Consider the following 25,312-nt stretch of genomic DNA (forward strand, 5'->3'; position numbering starts at 1 on the left):
CAGCAATTTTCTCATGTAATCATTACATCTTTAAACATCAAGAAAAACCCTGCTTTTCTTGTTTATCTCAGTTGCAAAGTCCCTCTCTTCCCTTCCCCTTCTTCCCAACTATGGGATGCCTACTTAAATCAAGACAAGTTAAAATATTTGGTTTTGCTGCCTCTAGCTCTAGCCTTCTCCTCCTCTTAAAGCAGGGCTAGGCATCCCATTTACATTCTCCCTGTGACCACCTAGAGGGGTGGGATAGGGAGGGTGGGAGGGAGGGAGATGCAAGAGGGAAGAGATATGGGAACATATGTATAACTGATTCACTTTGTTATAAAGCAGAAACTAACACACCATTGTAAAGAATTATACTTCAATAAAGATGTTAAAAAAAAACACAAATAATTCTGTAACAGAAAAAAAAAAAAACTAGCCGCAGATTCGTCAGGTGTTAGCTTGTAGAGAAAAAACAATACCCAGAACTTAAGTCTTCAGTTCCTACTTTATTTTGTAAGTGAGAGCACAGATCAGTGGTTCTCAGTTGGCGGCAATTTTGCCCCCAGACATAATTTGGCAACGTCTGGAGACATTTCTGGTTGTCATAGCTGGGGATGGGGGAAGTGCTACTGGCATTATGTAGTAGGTAGAGCCCAAGAATGCTACTGAACATCTTTAATGCACAGTACAGCTCCCACAAGGAAGAATTATATGCAGCCCAAAATATCAATAACGCCAGTTGAGAAACCGTGGCACAGACTCGAGTAAGATCACCTGTGTTGACATTTCAGCCTAATCACTTACCAGCTCTAAAACTTTGGTATGCTTGAGTTTTCCCATCTATAAACTGAAGAAGGTAATAGTATCTACACCTCAAAAAGTTGATTAGTAAGTGCTGTATAACTGTTGCTACGGGAATCTTTATTGGAAATACACAAATATGTTCCTCCAGCTTCTTGGATTGCAACATACATTCATAACATTATCACTATCTTTTCCCCTTTCATCTGCATCTGAATTGGCATGTTTCCACTTCCAGGTGTGGAGGCTTCTACACAAGGATAAATCTTAAAGATCTTCAGTGCAACTCATTGCTTTCTGTTAGCCATTTCTTTGAATCAAGGGGTTTAGTTGTGTAGAAAAGAGTTAACATAGAAGGTATGACTGCTGTCCTTTGAAAGGCCTGCTTATAAGGTTGGCCTTTGTTCTCAGCTATCTGAGAACTTAGATTTTAGGAGTACTCCTACCATTCCCAAAACTGATAGAAGTGGATCAGTATGTGTAAACCGTTTGTACAAAATATATGGTTTATGTGGAACACATGCTTTCCTTCCAGGAGTCCAGAATTTTGGTGTTAAGCAGAGGGTGCCTACATGACCTGCCCCCAATAAAAACTGTAGGCAGGGCTTCCCTGGTGGTGCAGTGGTTGAGAGTCCGCCTGCCGATGCAGGGGACACGGGTTCATGCCCCGGTCCGGGAAGATCCCACATGCCGCGGAGCGGCTGGGCCCGTGAGCCATGGCCGCTGAGCCTGCGTGTCCGGAGCCTGTGCTCCGCAATGGGAGAGGCCACAACAGTGAGAGGCCCGTGTACAGCAAAAAAAAAAAAAAAAAAAAAAAAAACTGTAGGCAGTCTTGAATTAGCTTCCTTGATTGGCCATGTTTCACACGTGCTGTCACAACTCATTGCTGGGGGGAATTAAGTGTATCCTGCAAGACTGCATTGGGAGAGGAACTTCGGAATCTCGTGCCTGGTTTCCCTCAAACTTCACCCCATGCACCCTTTCCCTTTCATCTTGTTCTATATCCTTTTGCTGTAAGAAATCTTTGCTGTATGACTGAAGGCCAAATCCTGAGAGGCCTCCTGGTGAATCACCAGGGGGGTGGTCTTGCAGTTTTCCAACAATTAGACCTATTGTTTTATTCCACTCAATTATATGTAAAAGTTCATGTTTGCCAACTTAAAATGTCACATTTCATACAATTCTCATACACTGTGCATTGGGAAACAGACATTAAGTATAATTTCCATTCTATTGTTTTTCTTGTGAAGTACTAGGTTCTTAGCTGCTGCCATTGTTCCTAGAACATAGCATCTCCCTATTATATATGGATTAATGTCTGGCACATATGTTAAAATCTGACCTATATTACATTTCTCTCTCCTCTTTGCATTTCCTAGTTACTACTATTTTGATCACCTCAGCAAGATAAGGATCTTTAAGAAGTAGCAAGTATTTTTCCTGCTTCTCAGGAGACATACTCTACTATCCCTCACTGAGTTCATTATTCTGGTATCCAGTGCCAAATTCAACTCCAATATCTCCTGTTAATTTTTCTAACTGTCCTTTTTCTTTCAAACACTGAACTTCGTATACGAATGACAAGCTAAAAAAACAGGAAAGAAAAAAACCCCAAAACACCATCTCCCAAATTCATGGGTTTTTCTATATAGAGTTTAACTAAAGATGCCTCACCTTTTTTTCTCCCCTACTAAGATTTTTTTTTTTTTAACCACGTTCCTTGGGAACACTATCCTCAAGCTATTAATAGGTATTTATGACAAAAGATTCTGTAGTTAACTAAGTTTGGGAAGTCAGGAAAACAAAGTTAAACAGAGTTATTCATTATATAACTTTTCAGAACCTTTGATACAATCATTTGAATTGTGAAGGAACATTTTAGGGTTTTGAATAGCATGTAGATTTACATAAGTTACATAAAAGTATAAAATTATTCCTTCAGGAACATCTTAAAGGGACCACTATTTTACAGTATGCATTTTGAGAAACACTATGCCTGCCCCTGGTAGGGTAGGAGTAATCACACTGATGTCTGAGAAGTCTTTGGATATAGATCCAAGAAGCCTGCAAAGACTATCGCCAACTAGGCAGAGCTACATTTCTGAGTATTGAGTCTTATTGCCTTTAGAAACGAAACCTCTAAAATAGCAGGCAGGCCAGGAATTTAAAATGAGATCAAACAAAAACTGTTAATGGATTACTTATAGATCTTCCTCTCTATGAGAAAATTATAATTTTGCATGTAGGGAAGTATGAAGTTTCTTTAACAAGTGGTAGTAAATTAGCTGCCCCATAAAAGGAAAAATTAAATTCAGTTAGCTGTAAGTCAGTTATCATTCAATAGTTCATCTATCAACCTGGAACTTGAATTGCTTGATTTCTAAAATGAAAGGAAAATACACACAGATAATAAAGATAAGACAAGTGAGCAAGCATTTTTTCAAGTAATAAAAATACATCACTACTAAATAAAATTCAACAAAAAGGTTTGTTAATACTTTATTAGTATTTTCTAATGGACAAGACATAACGCAAACCAAATAAAATTTTTAATCTTCTTTTTAGTTCAATAAAAATAACTGACATTCTGATTGTTGTTCCTTCTTTGTTAAAGAAGTATTGATAGAATAGTTAGGCACACAGTTGACACTTACTGTACAATGAATGATATGCACAAGTTATCTTTTAACACTTATAATCCTAAAATGTGCTCTTTATATTTTTCCCTTGTAATACAGGAGCCATGCTCCTATAAGCAAAATTTACTAATAACAAAAGAATTTTACAAGGAGTGACAAAAAGACTTTTAAAACAAGTCCTTAAATAAAAGGATGCAGCAACAACGGAATGTAAGTTGTTGGGTTAAGAAGACAGCTTAAACTAGATCTCAAAACATTAAAAATTCATTTATTTTACAATTACTCAAATACACATGCATTAAATGAAAATATTGCACAAATTAAAATTTTAGATTGTGAAATTTTATATTGTTCTTAATTTTTTTAAAAATTGGTACTTTCCTGGTAGCACTTAACTGTTTGATTTTTTTCCAAACACCAAAGCACAAACTTAAAATGAAGGAAGTGAAATATTCAAGGTTTTAAATTTAAAAAGAAAAAAAATTAAGGCTAACCAAGTGCATCCATTAGTCAATGGCACAATTGTTTTCAGCAACTATCAGAAAACCCTAATCATAGGAAATGCCCATCTAACCGTTATATATAAATCATACAATCAATTTTTTAGGTGAATTACTATAAGTTAGTAGTGATGGTTTCTAAAGTCTGTTACCTGAAAAGTCAGAAAACCCAAACAAAGAATGATTAATTTAGAAGGTTCTTGCCTAAAGGCACCACTGACTTAAAAACACATTCAAAAATCAAATATCAGAAGACATAAAGCCTCTTCATGTATATATTCATATATGCAGTAAATGCATTAAATGTAATAACTTTATTAAACATAGTACACTGTACTTGACTTATGGGTTAAATATTTTACACACAGCTCGACCAAGTCATTCAAAAAGTATCTCTAGTTTTAGCATGACCACGGCTCTCTCTGATGTAAAACATAGATGTGCAAGGAGAAGATGCATAACCATTTACACAGACTACCATTTGACATTTCTGCTTTTGAAATATAAACTCTTTTAAACAAAAATTATTTTAAAAACCCATTTACTCAAACAGTTTTTGGTATGATTGCAGTTCTCTTGCAGGGCTCCATGAAAATTCACAATCCTGCATGACCTTTCTTTCCCTGGTTGATGGCCAGCGTTCCTCACATTATCTAGAAATGCTTTTTCACATGTACACACTAGGCTCTTACTCTTAGATTTATTTATGGCAAAAATATACTTGAAATGGGCAGGGGTATATCTGAAAATCATTGCACTTACGGCCATGCTGATGCTTCCTACAGACATGTTTCACATATCTTTTCTTCCAAAGCCTGGGGCATGAGGAGAGACCAGGGCAGGAAGACACATTGAGAAGAAGAAATATTATATCTTCCACCAGAGTCAATAAGGATCTTTTCTCATTTGGAAGTTTAAATGAAAGGGATTTCATTTATGTAATTCTGAAGACATGCAACACAGGCTGAAAATATGCATACTATAAGTATGCACAACAGCATTATTAATAAATATGATTATTATTATAAAGCTTTAAAGGAAGGCTTTATTCTATTCGGCTTCACTTTGTAAGTAGGATCTCAGTGACAAGACAATAACATCTTGTTCCAATCTTAAAGCTCCCAAACAACTGGGATACCAATACTCTGTCCCTTTATCTTAAGCACCCGGATGTTCTTTTAATACCAGCATCTTGGCTCAGTGGTCTGATAAATAGCTTCACTATTTTAAGGTTTTAGTGTTAAATATTTTTAAAACAAAAAACGCTGACACACCCAAACCCTTAGTCAGTGGAAGTATTTAAAACTATGCAGAAATCCTGCATACAAAACATATGAAGACTTCCAAGATTGACAAATGGAGAATGAGAAAACTATAGGAAATGCAGAGGCTCCAAAACTGGAAAAGGTATTTCGTTGTTGTTGGTATAAAATTATTTTAGGGACTTAAATGTATACACCGAGGGGTTTCGCCAACTTGCTTTATTTAGTAGAATTTTACATTATGCAAAATATAAATAAAGCCTATTTTAAAAAATATTATAGTTCTGTTTTATTTATTTTCATATATGTACACTATAATAGAGTTAAGAATTTGTATGTTTACATACGACTAATAAACTCATTTAATCCTTTGATTTGCTATTTTTGCAATCACCTAACGTATGTCTAGATCACAGTTTAAAATCATCATATAGTAACTTTCAATAGGGTACTGTTTTTTAAATTTCCACATTTTTAGAAGTATTCGGCAGTTCTTTCAACAAATTATAGCCCCTATTACATAATCAGTAATCTCTTAAAGATAAAGAAAACTGTAATAATTTTGTAACTTAACTAAGAGCCATCATATGCTTCTTTTTACACACAGAATGCCAAAATAAAGCTTATGACTGAGTACCGTTAAGAGCAAAATAGAGCCCTTAAGACACATAAGAATCAATTAAAATCTGTTTTCTACCAATGAATAACAGATCCAATGAAATTTTTGTTTTCACTGGTTTTATTTTATACTAGGTTTTTACTTTATGTCACAAAACTGTAATTTGGATATAATGTTACTTCATACTTTAAGGGCATTCTGTCACTTTCCCTAGACCTGAAACAGATGTTCCAAAGATCACTCACCTGGCTATCTACACTATATCAAAATTCTGAAAAAGACCTATAAAATCATTATGCAAAACAAATCCCTCCAAACAGCACATTGCACAGTTTCCCACTGTTAAACAAATCAGCCAATTTATCTGTGAACTCTTGTTTTGTGCTTTCCTTAGCTCTCATATCTACACTCTGGCACTTTGTCATTGCTGGAGAATGCTGATTAGTTTGAAACAGAAGAGACCAACGTCATTCTTGCTTGAGATGGGGGCAGTATCCTCTCAGTGTTGCAAAAATATGCACCAAATCATTTAAGACACAGAAATCTCTCTTGGTAGTGGCTGGATTATAGACAAGGATGAGAAGAACCACAGTCTTATGGATGTATTAATAATCTATTTTGAGACACTAAAAGACTGGTGCAGACACAACAGTATATGAGTTAAGCCCCAGAAGATCCGTCCATACCATCAGTCCTGGACAAAACGAACACCAGCTTCATAGATTGGAGTGTCACCTTTTCTGTAAAGAAGGCGCTTGAGTAGTATGAAGTTTCTGTTTATATTTCTGCATCTGCTTTGACCGTGAATGCAGTCTGTTGAAAAGTTCACGGAATTTATACTGTGGAAATAAGCTTTCCAAAAAGCCTTCCAAAAAGACATAAACCATCCTCCTATTTAACTGGTTGTGCTGAAACATTTCAAATACACGAAGAATACCTTTCCGTGTTGTCTCAGCCCCAATAATGTGCTTCAGTTCATCTAAATGAAGCGGGGGAGAGGGGAAATAAACACAATTCATTATTCAAAGGAAATCCAAGGCCTAAACTATGCTAAGTATGTAAAGTACAAAGCAGAGTAACTGATAAGTAGCAAGTATTCAGTTAATGACCTTAATATAAGTTTAATAACTGACTTAAAACTTATATACGTTTGCAAGCATGCATGCACTTACACAATAGATACTGTGAGACAAATACAGCACAGGAGAAAGCAGGAAACCCCAAATTAGAGTTGTAATCTTGTCCCTTAATACCTATATGATAACTTACCCACCCTGAGTTTGCATCCTCATCTGTAAAATGGGAATTTATAATAACCAATATTATTATAACTGTAAGAATTTATAAAGCCTTGATGAGATAATGTGAAAAGTGATCTGTAAACTCTAAAACACTATACACATACTTTTACTACATTTAATGCAGTCAGAAATACTATAAGAAAATGTGTGAAAGCTCATCTATGATTTCAAAAAACTTGCAACACAGAAACAGTGCCATTAAAATACTAAAAGCATAAAGACACTTACAAGGAGGGAATGCAACATGAGATAATAAGGAAAGGTTCCCTTCAAGGAAGTGACAACTGAAGTAGATTTTGCTACCTGGGCAGCATTTTCATAGGTGCAAACAGATGAAAGATTTAAGAACAGGAATGAGCAAATGAGCACTAAGTGGAAACAAAAACAAGACAGGCTCAAGAAATGGGGTAGTAAAGTTTGGTTGAATTTTAGGATTCCTGTAAGAGAAAGTGGTGAAAAAAATGGAAAACTGACAGTGCTGTGACTGTCAGGGTAAGCAAGTTCGGAGTTTACTCATAGGCAACATGAAGTTACTAGAGACACGTAAATATGGGAGCACCATGTATTATTCTTTTTTTTTCTCTTTTATTCTTGAATTTTATTTTATTTTTTTATACAGCAGGTTCTTATTAGTTATACATTTTATACACATCAGTGTGTACATGTCAATCCTAATAGCCCAATTCACCACACCACCACCACCACCCCCCGCTCCTTTCCCCCCTTGGTGTTCTCTGCATCTGTGTCTCTATTTCTGCCCTGCAAACCAGTTCATCTGTACCATTTTTCTAGGTTCCACACATATGTGTTAATATACGATATTTGCTTTTCTCTTTCTGACTTACTTCACTCTGTATGAGAGTCTCTAGATCCATTCATGTCTCTACAAATGACCCAATTTCGTTTCTTTTTATGGCTGAGTAATATTTCATTGTATATATGTACCACATCTTCTTTATCCATTAGTCTGTCAACGGCATTTAGGTTGGTTCCATGACCTGGCTATTGTAAATAGGGCTGCAATGAACATTGGGGTGCATGTGTCTTTTTGAATTATGGTTTTCTCTGGGTATATGCCCATTAGTGGGATTGCTGGCTCATATGGTAATTCTATTTTTAGTTTTTTAAGGAACCTCCATACTGTTCTCCATAGTGGCTGTATCAACTTACATTCCCACCAACAGTGTAAGAGGGTTCCCTTTTCTCTGCACCCTCTCCAGCATTTGTTGTTGGTAGATTTTCTGATGATGCCCATTCTGACTGGTGTGAGGTGATACCTCATTGTACTTTTGATTTGCATTTCTCTAATGATTAGTGATGTTGAGCAGCTTTTCATGTGCTTCTTGGCCATCTGTATGTCTTCTTTGGAGAAATGTCTATTTAGCTCTTCTGCCCATTTTTGGATTGTGTGGTTTGCTATTTTAATATTGAGCTGCATGAGCTGTTCATATATTTTGGAGATTAATCCTTTGTCCACTGATTTCTTTGCAAATATTTTCTCCCATTCTGAGGGTTGCCTTTTTGTCCTGTTTATGTTTCCCTTTGCTGTGCAAAACCTTTGAAGTTTCATTAGGTCCCATTTGTTTATTTTTGTTTTTATTTCCATTACTCTAGGAGGTGGATCAAAAAAGATCCTGCTGTGATTTATGTCAAAGAGTGTTCTTCTCATGTTTTCCTCTAAGAGTTTTATAGTGTCTGGTCTTGCATTTAGGTCTCTAGTCCATTTTGAGTTTATTTTTGTGTATGGTGTTAGGGAGTGTTCTAATTTCATTTTTTACGTGCAGCTGTCCAGTTCTCTCAGCACCACTTATGGAAGAGACTGTCATTTCTCCATTGCATATCCTTGCCTCCTTTGTCATAGATTAGTTGACCATAGGTGAATGGGTTTATCTCTGGGATTTCTATCCTGTTCCATTGATCTATATTTCTGTCTTTGTGCCAGTACCATATTTCCTTGATTACTGTAGCTTTGTAGTATAGATTGAAGTCCAGGAGCCTGATTCCTCCAGCTCCGGTTTTTTCCCTCAAGACCGCTTTGGCTATTCGGGGTCTTTTGTGTCCCCATACAAATTTTAAGATTTTTTGTTCTCGTTCTATAAAAACTGCCATTGGTAATTTGATAGGGATTGCACTGAATCTGTACATTGCTTTGGGTAGTATAGCCATTTTCACAATATTGATTCTTCCAATCCAATGACATGGTATATCTCTCCATTTGTTTGTATCGTCTTTAATTTCTTTCATCAGTGTCTTATAGTTTTCTGCATACAGGTCTTTTGTCTCCTTAGCTAGGTTTACTCTGAGGTATTTTATTCTTTTTGCTGCAATGGTAAATGGGAGTGTTTCCTTAATTTCTCCTTCAGGTTTTTCATCATTAGTGTATAGGAATGCAAGAGATTTCTGTGCATTAATTTTGTATCCTGCAACTTTACCAAATTCATTGGTTGGCTCTAGTAGTCTTCTGGTGGCATCTTTAGGATTCTCTATCATGTAGTATCATGTCAACTGCATACTGAAGAATCCTTGCATCCCTGGGATAAATCCCACTTGGTCATGGTGTATCATCCTTTTAATGTGTTGTTGGATTCTGCTTGCTAGTATATTGTTGAGGATTTCTGCATCTTTACTCATCAGTGATACTGGTCTGTAATTTTCTGTTTTTGTATTATCTTTGGTTTTGGTATCAGGGTGATGGTGGCCTTGTAGAATGAGTTTGGGAGTGTTCCTTCCACTGCAATTTTTTGGAAGAGTTTGAGAAGGATGGGTGTTAACTCTTCTCTAAATGTCTGATAGAATTCAACTGTGAAGCCATCTGGTCCTGGACTTTTGTTAGTTGGAGATTTTTAATCACAGTTTAAATTTCATTACTTTGTGATTGGTCTGTTCATGTTTTCTATTTCTTCCTGCTTCAGTCTTGGAAGGTTACACCTTTCTAAGAATTTGTCCATTTCTTCCAGGTTGTCCATTTTATTGGCATAGAGTTGCTTGTAGTAGTCTCTTAGGATGCTTTGTATTTCTGTGGTGTCTGTGGTAACTTCTCCTTTTTCATTTCTAATTTTAATGATATGAGTCTTCTCCATCTTTTTCTTGATGAGTCTGGCTAATGGTTTATCAATTTTGTTTATCTTCTCAAAGAATCAGCTTTTAGTTATATTGATCTTTGCTACTGCTTCCTTTGTTTCTATTTCATTTATTTCTGCTCTGATCTTTATGATTTCTTTCCTTCTACTAACTTTGTGTTTTGTTTGTTCTTCTTTCTCTAGTTCTTTTAGGTGTGAGGTTAGATTGTTTGAGATGGTTGTTGTTTCTTGAGGTAGGATTGTATTGCTATAGACTTCCCTCTTAGAACTGCTTTTGCTGCATCCCACAGGTTTTGGATCGTAATGTTTTCACTGTCATTTGTTTCTAGGTATTTTTTTATTTCCTCTGTGACCTCTTGCTTATTTAGTAACGTATTGTTTAGCCTCCATGTTTGTGTTTTTTATGTTTTTTTCCCCTTAATTGATATCTAATCTCATAGCGTTGTGATCAGAAAAGATGCTTGATATGATTTCAATTTTCTTAAATTTACTGAGGCTTGATTTGTGACCCAAGATGTGATCCTGGAGAATGTTCCATGCACACTTGAGAAGAAAGTGTAATATGCTGTTTTTGGATGAAACGTCCTATAAATACCAATTAAATCTATCTGGTCTATTGTGTAGTTTAAAGCTTGTGCTTCCTTATTAATTTTCTGTTTGGATGATCTCTCCATTGGTGTAAGTGAGGTGTTAAAGTCCTGCACTATTATTGTGTTACTGTCAATTTCCTCTTTTATAGCTGTTGGCCGTTCCCTTATGTATTGAGGTGCTCCTATGTTGGGTGCATATATATTTATAATTGTTATATCTTCTTCTTGGATTGATCCCTCGATCATTATGTAGTGTCCTTCCTTGTCTCCTGTAACATTCTTTACAGTCTATTTTATCTGATATGAGTATTGCTACTCCAGCTTTCTTTTGATTTCCTTGCATGGAATATCTTTTTCTATCCCCTCACTTTCAGTCTAGATGTGTCCCTAGGTCTGAAGTGGGTCTCTTGTAGACAGCACATATATGGGTCTTATTTTTGTATCCATTCAGTGAGCCTGTGTCTTTTGGTTGGAGCGTTTAATCCATACACATTTAAGGTAGTTATCAATATGTATGTTCCTATTACCATTTTCTTAATTGTTTTGGGTCTGTTTTTATAGGTTCTTTTCTTCACTTGTGTTTCCCATTTAGAGAAGTTCCTTTAGCATTTGTTGTAGAGCTGGTTTGGTGGTGCTAAATTCTCTTAGCTTTTGCTTGTTTGTAAAGATTTTGATTTCTCCATCAAATCTGAATGAGTTCTTTGCCGGGTAGAGTAATCTTGGTTGTGTGTTCTTCTGTTTCATCACTTTAAATATGTCATGCCACTCCCTTCTGGCTTGTACAGTTTCTGCTGAGAAATCAACTGTTAACCTTATGGGAGTTCCCTTGTATGTCATTTGTCGTTTTTCCCTTGCTGCTTTCAGTAATTTTTCTTTGTCTTTAATTTTTGATCTCTGAGCTTCCTGGACTTCGGTGGCTATTTCCTTTCCCATGTTAGGGAAGTTTTCGACTATAATCTCTTCAAATATTTTCTTGGGTCCTTTCTCTCTCTCTTCTCCTTCTGGGACCCCTGTAATGTGAATGTTGTTGCATTTAATGTTGTCCCAGAGGTCTCTTAGGCTGTCTTCATTTCTTTTCATTCTTTTCCCTTTACTCTGTTCTGTGGCAGTGAATTCTACCATTCTGTCTTCCAGGTCACTTATCCGTTCTTCTGCCTCAGTTATTCTGCTATTGATTCCTTCCAGTGTATTTTTCATTTCAGTTATTGTATTGTTCATCCCTGTATGTTTGTTCTTTAATTCTTCTAGGTCTTTTTTAAACATTTCTTGCATCTTCTCGATCTTGGCCTCCATTCTTTTTCCGAGGTCCTGGATCATCTTCACTACCATTATTGTGAATTCTTGTTTAGGAAGGTTGCCTATCTCCACTTCATTTAGTTGTTTTTCTGGGGTTTTATCTTGTTCCTTCATCTGGTACACAGTCCTCTGCCTTTGCATCTTGTCTGTCTTTCTGTGAATGTGGTTTTTGTTCCACAGGCTGCAGGACTGTAGTTCTTCTTGCTTCTACTGTCTGCCCTCTGGTGGATGAGGCTATCTAAGAGGCTTGTACAAGTTCCTGTTGGGAGGGACTTGCCCACCAGAGCAAAAGAGCTGGCTTTTCCTCTGGTGGAAAGAGCTCAGTAAAACTTTAATCTGCTTGTCTGCTGATGGGTGGGGCTGGGTTCCCTCCCTGTTGATTGTTTGGCCTAAGGCGACCCTACACTGGAGCCTACCTGGGCTCTTTGGTGGGGCTAATGGTGGACTCTGGAAGGGCTCACGCCAAGGATTACTTCCCAAAACTTCTGCTTCCAGTGTCCTTGTCCTCACGGTGAGCCACAGCCACCCCCCACCTCTGCAGGAGACCCTCCAACACTAGCAGGTAGGTCTGGTTCAGTCTCCTACGGGGTCACTGCTCCTTCCCCTGGGTCCCGATGTGCACACTACCTTGTGTGTGGAGTCTCTGTTTCCCCCAGTCCTGTCGAGGTCCTGTAATCAAATCCCGCCAGTCTTCAAAGTCTGATTCTCTAGGAATTCCTCCTCCTGTTGCCAGACTCCCAGGTTGGGAAGCCTGACGTGGGGCTCAGAACCTTCACTCCAATGCGTGGAATTCTGTGGTATAAGTGTCCTCCAGTATGTGAGTCACCCACCCAGCAGTTATGGGATTTGATTTTATTGTGATTGCACCCCTCCTACCATCTCATTGTGGCTTCTCCTTTGTCTTTGGATGTGGGGTATCTCTTTTGGTGAGTTCCAGTGTCTTCCTGTTGATGACTGTTCAGCAGTTAGTTGTGACTCTGATGCTCTCACAAGAGGGAGTGAGAGCATGTCCTTCTACTCCGCCATCTTGAACCAATCTCCTATTATTCTTAATTATTCATAGTCAGGACCCTATAGCAGGGGCCTCAAAAGCAATACTTTATTGCTCTCGAAAGAAACATGCAACTTCCAAAATGTATATTTCTAACTAGGGTACAATATAATTTAAAGCAAATAGTTTTTAAATTTACTAAAAAAGAGGTGAGAGATTATGTATATATAAAAATATATACTTTTACATCTATCCTCACTTCCTTCACATAAGTGTCTTCATCTCAGGGAGGCCCCCAATGGCTACCCTATCTGCAACTGCAACTCAACTGATACCTCCCTTTTCCTGCACTATCTGTCTCCTCAGCACTTACCACTATCCAACATACTGTGGTTTATCTATTTCTTTCATCTGTTTTCTGTGTCTCCCTAGTAGAATGTAAACTCCAAGAAGGCAACGATAAGTGTAAAGAATAGTGTCTGGCTCATGAAAGGCTCTCAATAAATATTTACTGTATAAATGCATTAAGATTTCTTCCAGCCACATAACTGAGTCAGTCTATAGCACCATCTGGTTTATTCTAACAGTATATTAATATCCTACATTATTGTTTCTTTTTATTTTTCTAAAATGTTATTTCTGTCACTTGCTTTTTATCTCCAAATGCAACAGTATAGTCTATAGGGCAGAATAAATAGCTATGTGGCAAATTTCCAACTTGTCAGAAGACAAAGTTGATTAAAATCTATGATGAAAATATAGTTTAAATTAAAAACAAAATTATATGAAAAGAAATAGATATTGAGAACTTAAATATTTTTCTATTCTCTACATCCACAATTAAAATGTGGAGAAGAGATATCTAGGTATTTTCAAAGATATTTATAACCAAAGAAGAGATCAAACAACCACCCAACTACACAAAACTGCTCTTATTGAGAGAAGACAAAACGGACAAAGTGAATCTCAATTAGTGAGACAGCAGTGTTCTAAAGTAACTCAAATTAGACCAACAGAATGCCACTATGTACACTTTCTTTAGGATCATGTTTTAGTAAAGATTAAGAATGGGCCAATCAGCTGTTTCAAAGGGATTCTTTGAAAAAATGTGTTTGTTCTCTTAAGTAGAACAAATATTCTTCCTGAAAACCTCATACTTCATATACTTTTATCAGCCCTTTCATCTGTCACAGAATTTATCATCAACTTCATTCTCAAAATTCTTCAAGGCAGCAAAGTGAAGTGGTTAAAAGCAACACTTTTTCTTCAAATGGTTGAAAGCAATGGCTTTCGGGGAACTCAGAGCTGAGTCAGAGTCCCAACACTCACTTACTAGCTATAAACCTTGGGTGACTCACTTAACCCCTTTGAGCTTCTGTTTCCTCACATATAAAGCTGTGATGTTAACAGTACCTTGGCTTCATAATGTTGTTATGAGGGTTAGTTAAAGATATGTGAGAAATGCCTAGCACAGTGCCTAGTATATGATAAGCCATCAAATGATAGTTATTATAGTCAAAAGGCAGCTATACTTAGCATGCTCAATGCCTTAAATTCAGAAGAAGTACAAATTAATAAGATTTATACTAAAAATGTTCACTTACCTGGCATAATTGAAAGTAATTTAGTTTTTCCTGCAACTCTTGTTCTCATTCGAATAGCTTTATCTCTGCATGGAACAGTCTCTGCTAAAATGCCATTTGGCCAAAAGGCATCTCTATTTAAGAAGATTAAATAAATTTTGTAAACATTTTCATTTTCTAATGATACAAGTTGGTAAAATTATTCCAATTTTCTAGAGAAAACACAAATGTAAACAGAAAAAGGAAACACTTCTGCAATTTTATATAGGTGTGATATTCAACAAACAGTAACTACATATAGGGTTCAATTTTAGGTGTAAAAGGATATATACAAGAAAAAATAACAGAAGTATGCCCTGGAACAACTTAAAACTAAGCCAATATAAAACAAATTCTGCACCCACACCTTAGAGCTGTATTGATTACAATGTTTCTTTCACACATTTAATCCATTCTCCTTTACTTTGACAGTGTGCTTGATTCCTGTTCCCTAGTTCTCAGGCCAAAGGTAGGAATTGAGCACAGTAACTAAGCTTCCATCTGGGAATTTGGTCTGAGAGAAAGAGACTGCCCAGAGTAGTCCTTCTTAACTCTGACTGCACATTAGAAAACACCTGGGAGCTTTAAAAGAGCTTAAGGACCAGGGCCTCCACCAGATTAATTAAATCAGACTGTTTGCAGATGGGACCTAAGCATGAGTACTTTTTAAAGCTCTCCAAGTGACTCCAGTGTGCAGGCAAGGTTGAGAATCAGTGCTCCAGAAAAACAATATTTACCCACCCTGAAACAGAATGAAGGTGCCAGGGCAGGTGGTACAGCTTTTAGAAACAGTATGGTATTGTGAGGAGAAATTTAGCTTCAGATTAGAGAGACCTGTTTCCCCACTATCCAGCACATGAGGCTTTGGGCAAGCTGCTTAACTTCTCAAACCCTCAATTTCCTTGTAACAAAATGGAGACAAAAATCCCTATCTCATAAAATAGGATAAAATCAGAAAGTGTACATGAAGTAGTTAGACAGTGCCAAGTAAACAGTGTTCGTAGTTCCCTTCTTTCTGTTACTTCAAAGTACGTGATGCCATGAATGTTTATGCCTTGCTTATCTCTCGCTTTTAGAAAAGTTGTTTGTCTGCCATGGTATGCTTTCCTTGAAGGGACTGAACCTTACCTCTCAGTTCCTGGTAAGAGGGCTAGACACAGAGAAGGGGTTCAGAATATTTTTGTAGAATGAACATATGAATTGGAGTATCACTACTATTAATCTGAACCTTTTCAGAGGTTCAAATAGTTAATAAAAATTTCGACCATGGACATACATATTTCTAAAATTCTTCATTTAAAAACAAGGTTAGCAGGGACTTCCCTGGTGGTGCAGTGGTTAAGAATCCGCCTGCCAATGCAGGGGATATGGATTCGATCCCTGGTCTGGGAAGATCCCAAATGCCATGGAGCAACTAAGCCCGTGTGCCGCAACTACTGAGCCCACGTGCTGCAACTACTGAAGCCTGCCCACCTAGAGCCCACGCTCCGTAACAAGAGAAGCCACTGCAATGAGAAGCCTACGCACCACAATGAAGAGTAGTCCCCGCTCGCGGCAACTAGAGAAAGCCAGCATGCAGCAATGAAGACCCCATGCAGCCAGCCAGCCAGCCAATCAATCAATCAATCAATCAAATCAAGGTTAGCAAATACAACTGAGAAAAATTAATCCTGGAAACTAGGTAACCTGATTATATGACCATGCCATGTCTACATTAATATTTCAATTATTTTAAAGCCACATTACTACGATAAAATATAGCCTAACATCTTAAAGATTTTTCATTTACACTTTTTTCTATTCTGGTTTTAAAAAAACAAAGATGAATAGGTCCATGGGACAAATGTTTATAATTCTTGCAAGTCTTTTTGCTCATCAGTGATGACTAAAACCAACTTTAAGGCCAGGAAGAGAAGGAATGCAATGAAAGTTAGTGATAACAATGCTCAACTCTGTACTATCTGAAAGAAGTGACTGTGTCTTAAGACATACCTGAAACGTTTCACTAAGTCGGCTACTTGCTCAGGTGAGGTCATCCAGTCAACATGGTCAACTATTTTTCTGAAAGTAAAGAAATTCAAATAAGTAAGGTCAAGATTTTAGAAGGTGAATAAAATAAAGAAACATTACTTTCATGAAGTAAGCAACTTAATTTGTATGAAGATTATCTCTGAGAGCAATAGTCTGCTTTAATGATCTTCAAAGACCCAGAGAAGGAAATTCACCTACAAAAGGTTGAGCAATCTACTTCCAGAAGTAAAACTTCAAAAGCTAAGTAAGATCAGCTCTAAGTAGTTTAAGAAAAAAAAGTGGTACCTATTAATAGTATCACCATATGTGGCTCTAATAAGCTGTTGAAGTAGGTTTTTGATATTCCTTCGCAACCACTGATTTCTCTCTTTTAAGTCGAATACTTCATCCATGAGAAGCAGCATTACCCTAAGTGGAATATTGTCATCCACCTGACAAAATATGGGAAGAAATAAGGATACGTTTATTTGAGTTACCTATCTACTATGAATGGCTAATTTTGCTGCTTTTACCAAATGACTGTTACTATTTACAGGTTAGAGAACAAGTTCTACTATAGCCTTTGTAACCAATATTTCATTCTAATTTAGAAAAAATATTTTTAACAGTCATTTTGACAGAATACAGAATTTTACAACTCTACAATGATGAGTAAATTCCAAGGCTGTAGAGAAAACAACTTCTCAAACTGGATTCATGATGGTCTTAGGAAAATATGATTTGGGATCTTGCAGTAGAGTCTGTATTAGTTTATAAGGCAAAGGCTAGCCCTTTGCCTATTCTCTGGGGCATCTTTTTCAAATGAACAAAATATTCTCAACATTTCTCTTTATTTAATAGAACAAAATACAATCTACACAGAGCAATCTGTTTTGCTCGGTTACTGCGTTGTATGTATATAGGTATTTTCATGGAAAAGAAGCTGAAATAAAATCCAGCTAACATTACAAAAGGCAACTAGATTACTAGAATTTTCTTTTTATTTTTAAGAAGTAAAAATTTGTACACTTTTATCATGGGAATATTCAATTAATGATATAAAAAGTAAAGAAAGACAACTAGAATGCTTTGATGCCGAAATACATCAATATACAATAGGGTGCAGGTTTAGATATGCAACAAAACTGCCATAATTGCCAGTAATTTTGTAATTCTTTCATCACTAAGCTACTCTTTCCAATTATTTCCTCATCAATGTTGTAATTTAAATACTTAAATTTTTTCATGAGAAAACAGCATGAGTCATACATTTTTCACTGTGTTGTAAGCATTTTCTTAGCATACCTTCTCTTTCACATATTTTTCAATAGCTTAACCACTTTGGAGGCAAAAATCACTACTGCTCTATTCTCTGATCGAGTATAGTCATGAGTCTGATGCCACATGACAATTCTAATAAACAGTTAAATTGTAAAAACCCTTAACAAAAAGTATAATGTTATGGATATTACAACAGTACAATGCATAATAAACATTCTAAAATATTCTTAAAAAAACAAAAATATTATCTTTAAGACAGTTTATTATAAAGAAATTCAATGAGAAACTGAAGAGAGATAATTATAACTTTAAAATAACTCTGCCTAATAGAATAGAATATAAAGCCCAGACCCAAATATATAAAATAAAAAGATTTGTGACAAGGAAAAACCATACACTGGGAAAAGAGGGTCTTCTCAGTAAATGGTGCTTAGGTCAACTGCACCCCTACCTCATTCCATACACAACAATTGATCCTAGATGAATGCAAATCTAAGTTTTGGCACGGTAAACAAAAACTTTTTTTTTTTTTTTTTTTTTTTCCGGTATGCGGGCCTCTCACTGTTGTGGCCTCTCCCGTTGCGGAGCACAGGCTCCGGACGTGCAGGCTCAGCGGCCATGGCTCATGGGCCCAGCCGCTCTGCGGCATGTGGGATCTTCCAGGACCGGGGCACGAACCCGCGTCCCCTGCACCGGCAGGCAGACTCTCAACCACTGCGCCACCAGGGAAGCCCAACAAAAACAATTTTTAAAGAAAATCATAGGAGAACATCTTTGTGACCTTGCAGTAGGCACAGATTGTACACAGAGCATAAAAGCACACAAAGTAGAAGATATTCACAATACACAAATACTTATATCTGACAAAGAAACAATATTCAGATTATACAACGCACTCTTACTAATCAAAGACAACCAAGCCAACAGATAAAAAATGGGGGAAAGAGATAGACATGTAAGACAGGACACCCAAATGGCCAGTAAACTTATGAAAAGAGGTTCAACATTTTAACAGTCATCAGAGAAATGGAAATCCGCATGAGATACAAGAAAGAGAATGGCTAAAATTAAAAAGGCATAACATATTGAGTTTTGGCAGGCTGTGAACCACTGATTCTCATGCATTGCTGATGGCAGCGGAAGCAGTACACACACTTCGGCAAATTATTTGACAGTATCTATTAAAATTGAATTTTTGCATAACCTCTGACCAAGTAATTCCATTCCTCGGTACAGAAAGAAATATGTACTTATTTATTTAATCAAAAGACAAGTACCAGAATGTTCACAGGAGTACAGTTCGTAATATAGCAAACATATTGTACTATATTTACAAAATGTAATTGTACTATAATTACAAAATTGCACTGTAAGGCCACAAAAATGAAGAAACCACAATCACACGAAACAAACATGGAAGATTATCACAATGTTGAGCAAAAAATGCCAGACTTAAAGGAGTACATACCTCACAGTTTCATTTATATAAAGTATAAATGCAGGGTAGAAGTCAGGATAGTGTTTATCCTTGGCAGGGGAGAGGATAGTGACAGGAAGAGAGCATTAGGGGCTTTCTGGGGTACTGGTAATGTTCTGTTTCTTGTTTATAGTGCTGATTACATGGATATGTTCAGTTTGTAAGAATTCATCAAACAATGTTTACAATATATGTACATTAATGACAGATATACATATTATACTATATTAAAAAGTTAAAAAGATCTGCCAAGTATGATGTGAATTTCAACTGAATGCTACCAAAATAAAATTAACTCACAGTATCATCAAGTTGAGCTGAAACTCGACAATGTTCAGGATCTGAATCAGTCTTTGGAATTAAAGGAGGAACCTAATATTTAAAAAAACAAAAAACACAGTAAACACACTAAAGCAGAAAATGAAAGAACACAATACAATAAACCAAAATTAGTAGTATCAAATATAATGAACAGCATTTGATTTGATTTTGGGGACAATATATAAACAAAATTTATATAGCATTAACAAAGTATTGACAATCTACAGTTAGAAACCCAATATAAAAGGGTAATTATTTCATTACCAACAGATTTTCTTTCCTTTAAAAAAGGATTCATTTTGAGGTGGATGGAGATATTACTCAAACTCCCATACTTTTTAGAATTTAAAGGTAAGTAAGATTAAATGATTTAAAGACCAAAAGTTAGTAGCACAGTAGGGGAACAGAACTCCAATCTTTTTTCTTTACCATAAAGAGCCTGACAGTATGCTAAGAGGCTTAAAGGAACTAATTAACTGACTGTTATATAATGTAAGTTATGGAGGAAAAGGACAGAAGGACCAGTGCTAGTTGATAACCATTTCTCAGCACAGGAAGGACCATCAAGATCACCTATTATAACCCCTTCACATTACTGGTGAGGAAAAAGAAGCCTGGAAAAGTTCAGTGACTCTTGTAGGAAGTCATATGGGTAGCTATCAGCAGAAGCAGCACAAGACAACCCTCACTTCAGTGTTAGTGTACTTCCCCATGATTAGAAATTAGGATGAAACATCAGAAAAGGTATGAGAATCAATAGAAAGTATGATTTACACACACTGTATTTCAGGAGTTGCCTCTTACAATAAAGAAATTCTATCAGTGTTTATATATATTTCCTCTTCATTGAAACATTCTAATAGTTACATGATTTCTTTTATAGTCTTGATTATAACCTTAAACAACTAGGTCAAAATTATTTAAAAAATGTAAATTAGAAGCAAAAAACTACTTGGTCAACTACCTCTTCTGCTAGCGAAATGAAAAAGCTTCCCAAGAAACTCTTCTATGCCTCTCACAGGTATATACACAGTAAGATACGGCTGCAGAGACTGATGATGTTGAAAGACTTTTCCTCTCTTTGATCTCGTGAATCTTGATCGTGTGACTCAGGAGAAATTAGACTTTATGTTTGCTGATGAATACTAGTAAAACTAATTTACACAACAGCACATACCTGTTTTGTTATAAATTTTAATGACACTATAGAATAAACATGGCTGAATGGAATAAAAGAGTACAAAGCATGTTAACTTTACTTATTTTAAATATGTGCTTTAAATGGATTTTAAAATTCTACTGTAGTGGAGACTGAGGAGTGACTGGATTTTACAGTATCCATTTTCGATAAGAATTAATTCTCTTTAGTTTTTTAATTCTTTATGAGACTATGTGTCTATAGGGCTTTGGACTTACAAAGTAAAATAAGGTAAATCTAAGCAAGAGCTCAGTAAATCTTAGTTGACCTAAAAATAGTTTCCTTTAGGCATTACTGAAACATCTTACCTTGAAAAATGATTGCCTTATGTCTTGACCTAATCTTTCTGACATTTTGCCCATGTTGTCTGACATTTTAGTCATTCCCTCTGCGAAGCTATCAGGAAGGGATTTAACTGCATTTGAAACATTCCTCATAGAATTTCGAAGCGGATTTACAAAAGTGTCCATCTAAAGGGGAAAAGATTATATATCATGACTTCACTGTATCAGATTTGTTATTCAACTGAGAAGCATGGGAAAATAGAGTGCAACACATGAAAGATGTAATAATTTTCCAGTCTATATTATCTCATTGCATTTTAAAAGGATAAAACTGTTGTCTTCAGTGTGTCTTTAAAATCTATTTTCAGACATAAATATATGAATAAAATTTTTGAGTGATATGGTTATTGGTAGAAATGAATATAAACCTTGGGTTGCCTTCTTATTAAGGAAAACTCTGAAAAAATGAAAATTTTTCCAAACTAGAAATTGATGCAAGTATAAACAGCTACAACATACTTCTGGCACAAATTCAAGGCAACGATGACATAGATATTTTGAGGTGATATTAAAAAGCAAACAAGCAGATAAAATAAACAAACAGCTCAAATAACTAACAAGTAAGATTTATTTTTTAAAAAAATAATTTTTAGGATATGTTACATGCTCAATTACAATATATGGAAGGAATCTGGAATCCATTAGGAAGAAAAGAAGCTGCAAATCAGACACGTAAGCCATACTTTATTAAGGGAGAATAGAAAAACCATAAAGAAAATATGACAAGAGATATAAAAAGAACTGATCTCAGAGGGACAGGAAGCTTTAAAATTGACATTCTGAGAGGAACTTCAAGATGGCGGAAGAGTAAGACGTGGAGATCACCTTCCTCCCCACAAATACATCAGAAATACAACGAACTACATGTGGAACAACTCCTACAGAACACCTACTGAACACTGGCAGAAGACCTCAGACCTCCCAAAAGGCAAGAAATTCCCCACGTACCTGGGTAGGGCAACAGAAAAAAGAAAAAACAGAAAAAAAGAATAGGGACTGGACCCGCACCAGTGGGAGGGAGCTGTGAAGGAGGAAAGGTTTCCACACACTGGGAAGCCCCTCCACGGGCAGAGACTGCGGGTGGCGGGTGGGGGGGAAGCTTCGGAGCCACGGAGGAGAGCGCAGCAACAGGGGTGTGGACGGCAAAGCGGAGAGATTCCTGCACAGAGAATCGGTGCCAACCAGCACTCACCAGCCCGAGTGACTTTTCTGCTCACCCGCCGGGACGGGCGGAGGCTGGGAGCTGAGGCTCGGGATTCGGAGGTCAGATCCCAGGGAGAGGACCGGGGTTGCTGCGTGAACACAGCCTAAAGGGGGTAGTGTCCCACAGCTAGCCGGGAGGGAGCCTGAGAAAAGGTCTGGAGCTGCAGAAGAGGCAAGAGACTTTTTCTTGCCTCTTTGTTTCCTGGTGCACGAGGAAAGGGGATTCAGAATGCCGCTTAACGGAGCTCCAGAGACGGGCGCGAGCCGCGGCTATCAGCGCGGACCCCAGAGACAGACATGAGACGCTAAAGCTGCTGCTACAGCCACCAAAAAACCTGTGTGCAAGCACAGGTCACTATCCTCCCCTCCCCTCCCAGGAGCCTGTAGAGCCCGCCACTGCCAGGGTCCCGTGATCCAGGGACAACTTCCCCGGGAGAACACACGGCGCGCCGCAGGCTGGTGCAACGTCATGATGGCCTCGCCACCGCAGGCTCTCCCCGCACTCCGTACCCCTCCCTCCCCCCAGCCTGAGTGAGCCAGAGCGCCCCCGAATCAGCTGCTCCTTTAACCCTGTCCTGTCTGAGCGAAGAAGAGACGCCCTCAGGCGACCTACACGCAGAGGTGGGTCCAAATCCAAAGATGAACCCCGGAAGCTAGGTGAACAAAGAAGAGAAAGAGAAATCTCTCCCAGCAGCCTGAGGAGCAGCGGATTAAATCTCCACAATCAACCTGATGTACCCTGCATCTGTGGAATACCTGAATAGACAACGAATCATCCCAAATTGAGGAGGTGGACTTTGGGAACAAAGATAGATATATATATATATATTTTTTCCCCCTTTTTCTCTTTTTGTGAGTGTGTATGTGATTTTGTCTGTATAGCTTCGCTTTTACCATCTGTCCTAGGGTTCTATCTGACCGTTTTTTTTTTTTTTTTTTTTACTTTAAAAAATTTCTTTCTTAATAATTATCTTTTCCTTTTTATTTTGATAAATTTATTTTATCTTTCTTTCTATTTTTTTCTCCCTTTTATTCTCACCCGTGTGAATGAAAGGCTCTTGGTGCTCCAGCCAGGCGTCAGGGGTGTGCCTCTGAGGTGGGAGAGCCAACCTCAGGACACTAATTCACAAGAGACCTCCCAGCTCCACGTAATATGAAATGGCAAAAATCTCCCAGAGATCTCCATCTTAACGCCAAGACCCAGCTTCACTCAACGACCAGCAATCTACAGTGCTGGACACCCTATGCCAAACAACTAGCAAGACAGGAAAACACTCCCATTTACCATTGCAACAAACAGAATAAAATACCTAGGGGTAAACTACCTAAGGAGAAAAAAGACTTGTACGCACAAAATTATATGACAGTGATGAAAGTAATTAAAGATGACAGAAATAGATGGAGAGATATACCATGTTCTTGGATTACAAGAATCAACACTGTGAATATGACTCTACTGCCCAAAGCAATCTACAGATTCAACACAATCCCTATCAAACTACCACTGGCATTTTCCTCAGAACTAGAACAAAAAATTTCACAATTTGTATGGAAACACAAAAGACCCCAAATAGCCAAAGCAATCTTGAGAACAAAAAATGGAGCTGGAGGAATCAGGCTCCCGGACTTCAGACTATACTACAAAGCTACAGTAATCAAGACGGTATGGTACTGGCACAAAAAAACCAGAAATATGGATCAATGGAATAGGATAGAAAGCCCAGAGATAAACCCATGCACATATGGTCACTTTATGTTTGATAAAGTAGGCAAGAATATACAGTGCAGAAAAGACAGCCTCTTCAATCAGTGGTGCTGGGAAAACTGAACAGGTACATGTAAAAGTATGAAATTAGAACACTCCCTAACACCATACACAAAAATAAGCTCAAAATGGATTAAAGACCTAAATGTAAGGCCAGAAACCATCAAACTCTTAGAGGAAAACATAGGCAGAACACTCTATGACATAAATCACAGCAAGATCCTTTTTGACCCACCTCTTAGAGAAATGCAAATAAAAACAAAAATAAACAAATGGGACCTCATGAAATTTAAAAGCTTTTGCACAGCAAAGGAAACCATAAACAAGATGAAAAGACAACCCTCAGAATGGGAGAAAATATTTGCAAATGAAGCAACTAACAAAGGATTAATCTCCAAAATTTATAACCAGCTCATGCAGCTCAATATCAAAAAAACAAATAACCCAATCAAAAAATGGGCAGAAGACCTAAACAAACATTTCCCCATAGAAGATATACAGATTGCCAACAAACACATGAAAGAATGCTCAACATCATTAATCATTAGAGAAATGCAAATCAAAACTACAATGAGACATCAACTCACACTGGTCAGAATGGCCATCATCAAAAATTCTACAAACAATAAATGCTGGAGAGGGTGTGGTGCACTATTGGTGGGAATGTAAATTGATACAGCCACTATGGAGAACAGTATGGGGGTTCCTTAAAAGACTAACAATAGAACTACCATATGACCCAGCAATTCCACTACTGGACACATACCCTGAGAAAACCATAATTCAAAAAGAGTCATGTACCAAAATTTTCACTGCAGCTCTATTTACAAAAGCCAGGACATGGAAGCAACGTAAGTGTCCATTAACAGATGAATGGATAAAGAACATGTAGCACATATATAGAATGGAATATTACTCAGCCATAAAAAAAAATGAAATTGAGTTATTTGTAGTGAGGTGGATAAACCTAGAGGCTGTCATACAGAGTGAAGTAAGTCAGAAAGAGAAAAACAAATACCATATGCTAACA

General features: G+C 37.2%; 1 protein-coding gene across 1 annotated transcript in view; it reads right to left on the reverse strand.

The window, feature by feature from the left end:
- Nucleotides 1-3,269: 3,269 nt before the first annotated feature.
- SNX13 (sorting nexin 13) overlaps nucleotides 3,270-25,312 on the reverse strand; it is a 138,028-nt gene continuing 115,985 nt past the window's right edge. The window contains exons 21-26 of the mRNA XM_030857129.2: nucleotides 21,279-21,440; nucleotides 19,752-19,823; nucleotides 17,000-17,145; nucleotides 16,676-16,744; nucleotides 14,666-14,778; nucleotides 3,270-6,782 (exon numbers count right to left, since the gene is read on the reverse strand). Of these exons, the coding sequence (XP_030712989.1) occupies nucleotides 6,535-6,782; nucleotides 14,666-14,778; nucleotides 16,676-16,744; nucleotides 17,000-17,145; nucleotides 19,752-19,823; nucleotides 21,279-21,440 (810 nt within the window). The 3' untranslated portion in view covers nucleotides 3,270-6,534. The remainder of the gene's footprint in view (nucleotides 6,783-14,665; nucleotides 14,779-16,675; nucleotides 16,745-16,999; nucleotides 17,146-19,751; nucleotides 19,824-21,278; nucleotides 21,441-25,312) is intronic.

This window comes from Globicephala melas, chromosome 9 (genome assembly GCF_963455315.2).
Source record: "Globicephala melas chromosome 9, mGloMel1.2, whole genome shotgun sequence".
Taxonomy (NCBI): Eukaryota; Metazoa; Chordata; class Mammalia; order Artiodactyla; family Delphinidae; genus Globicephala; species Globicephala melas.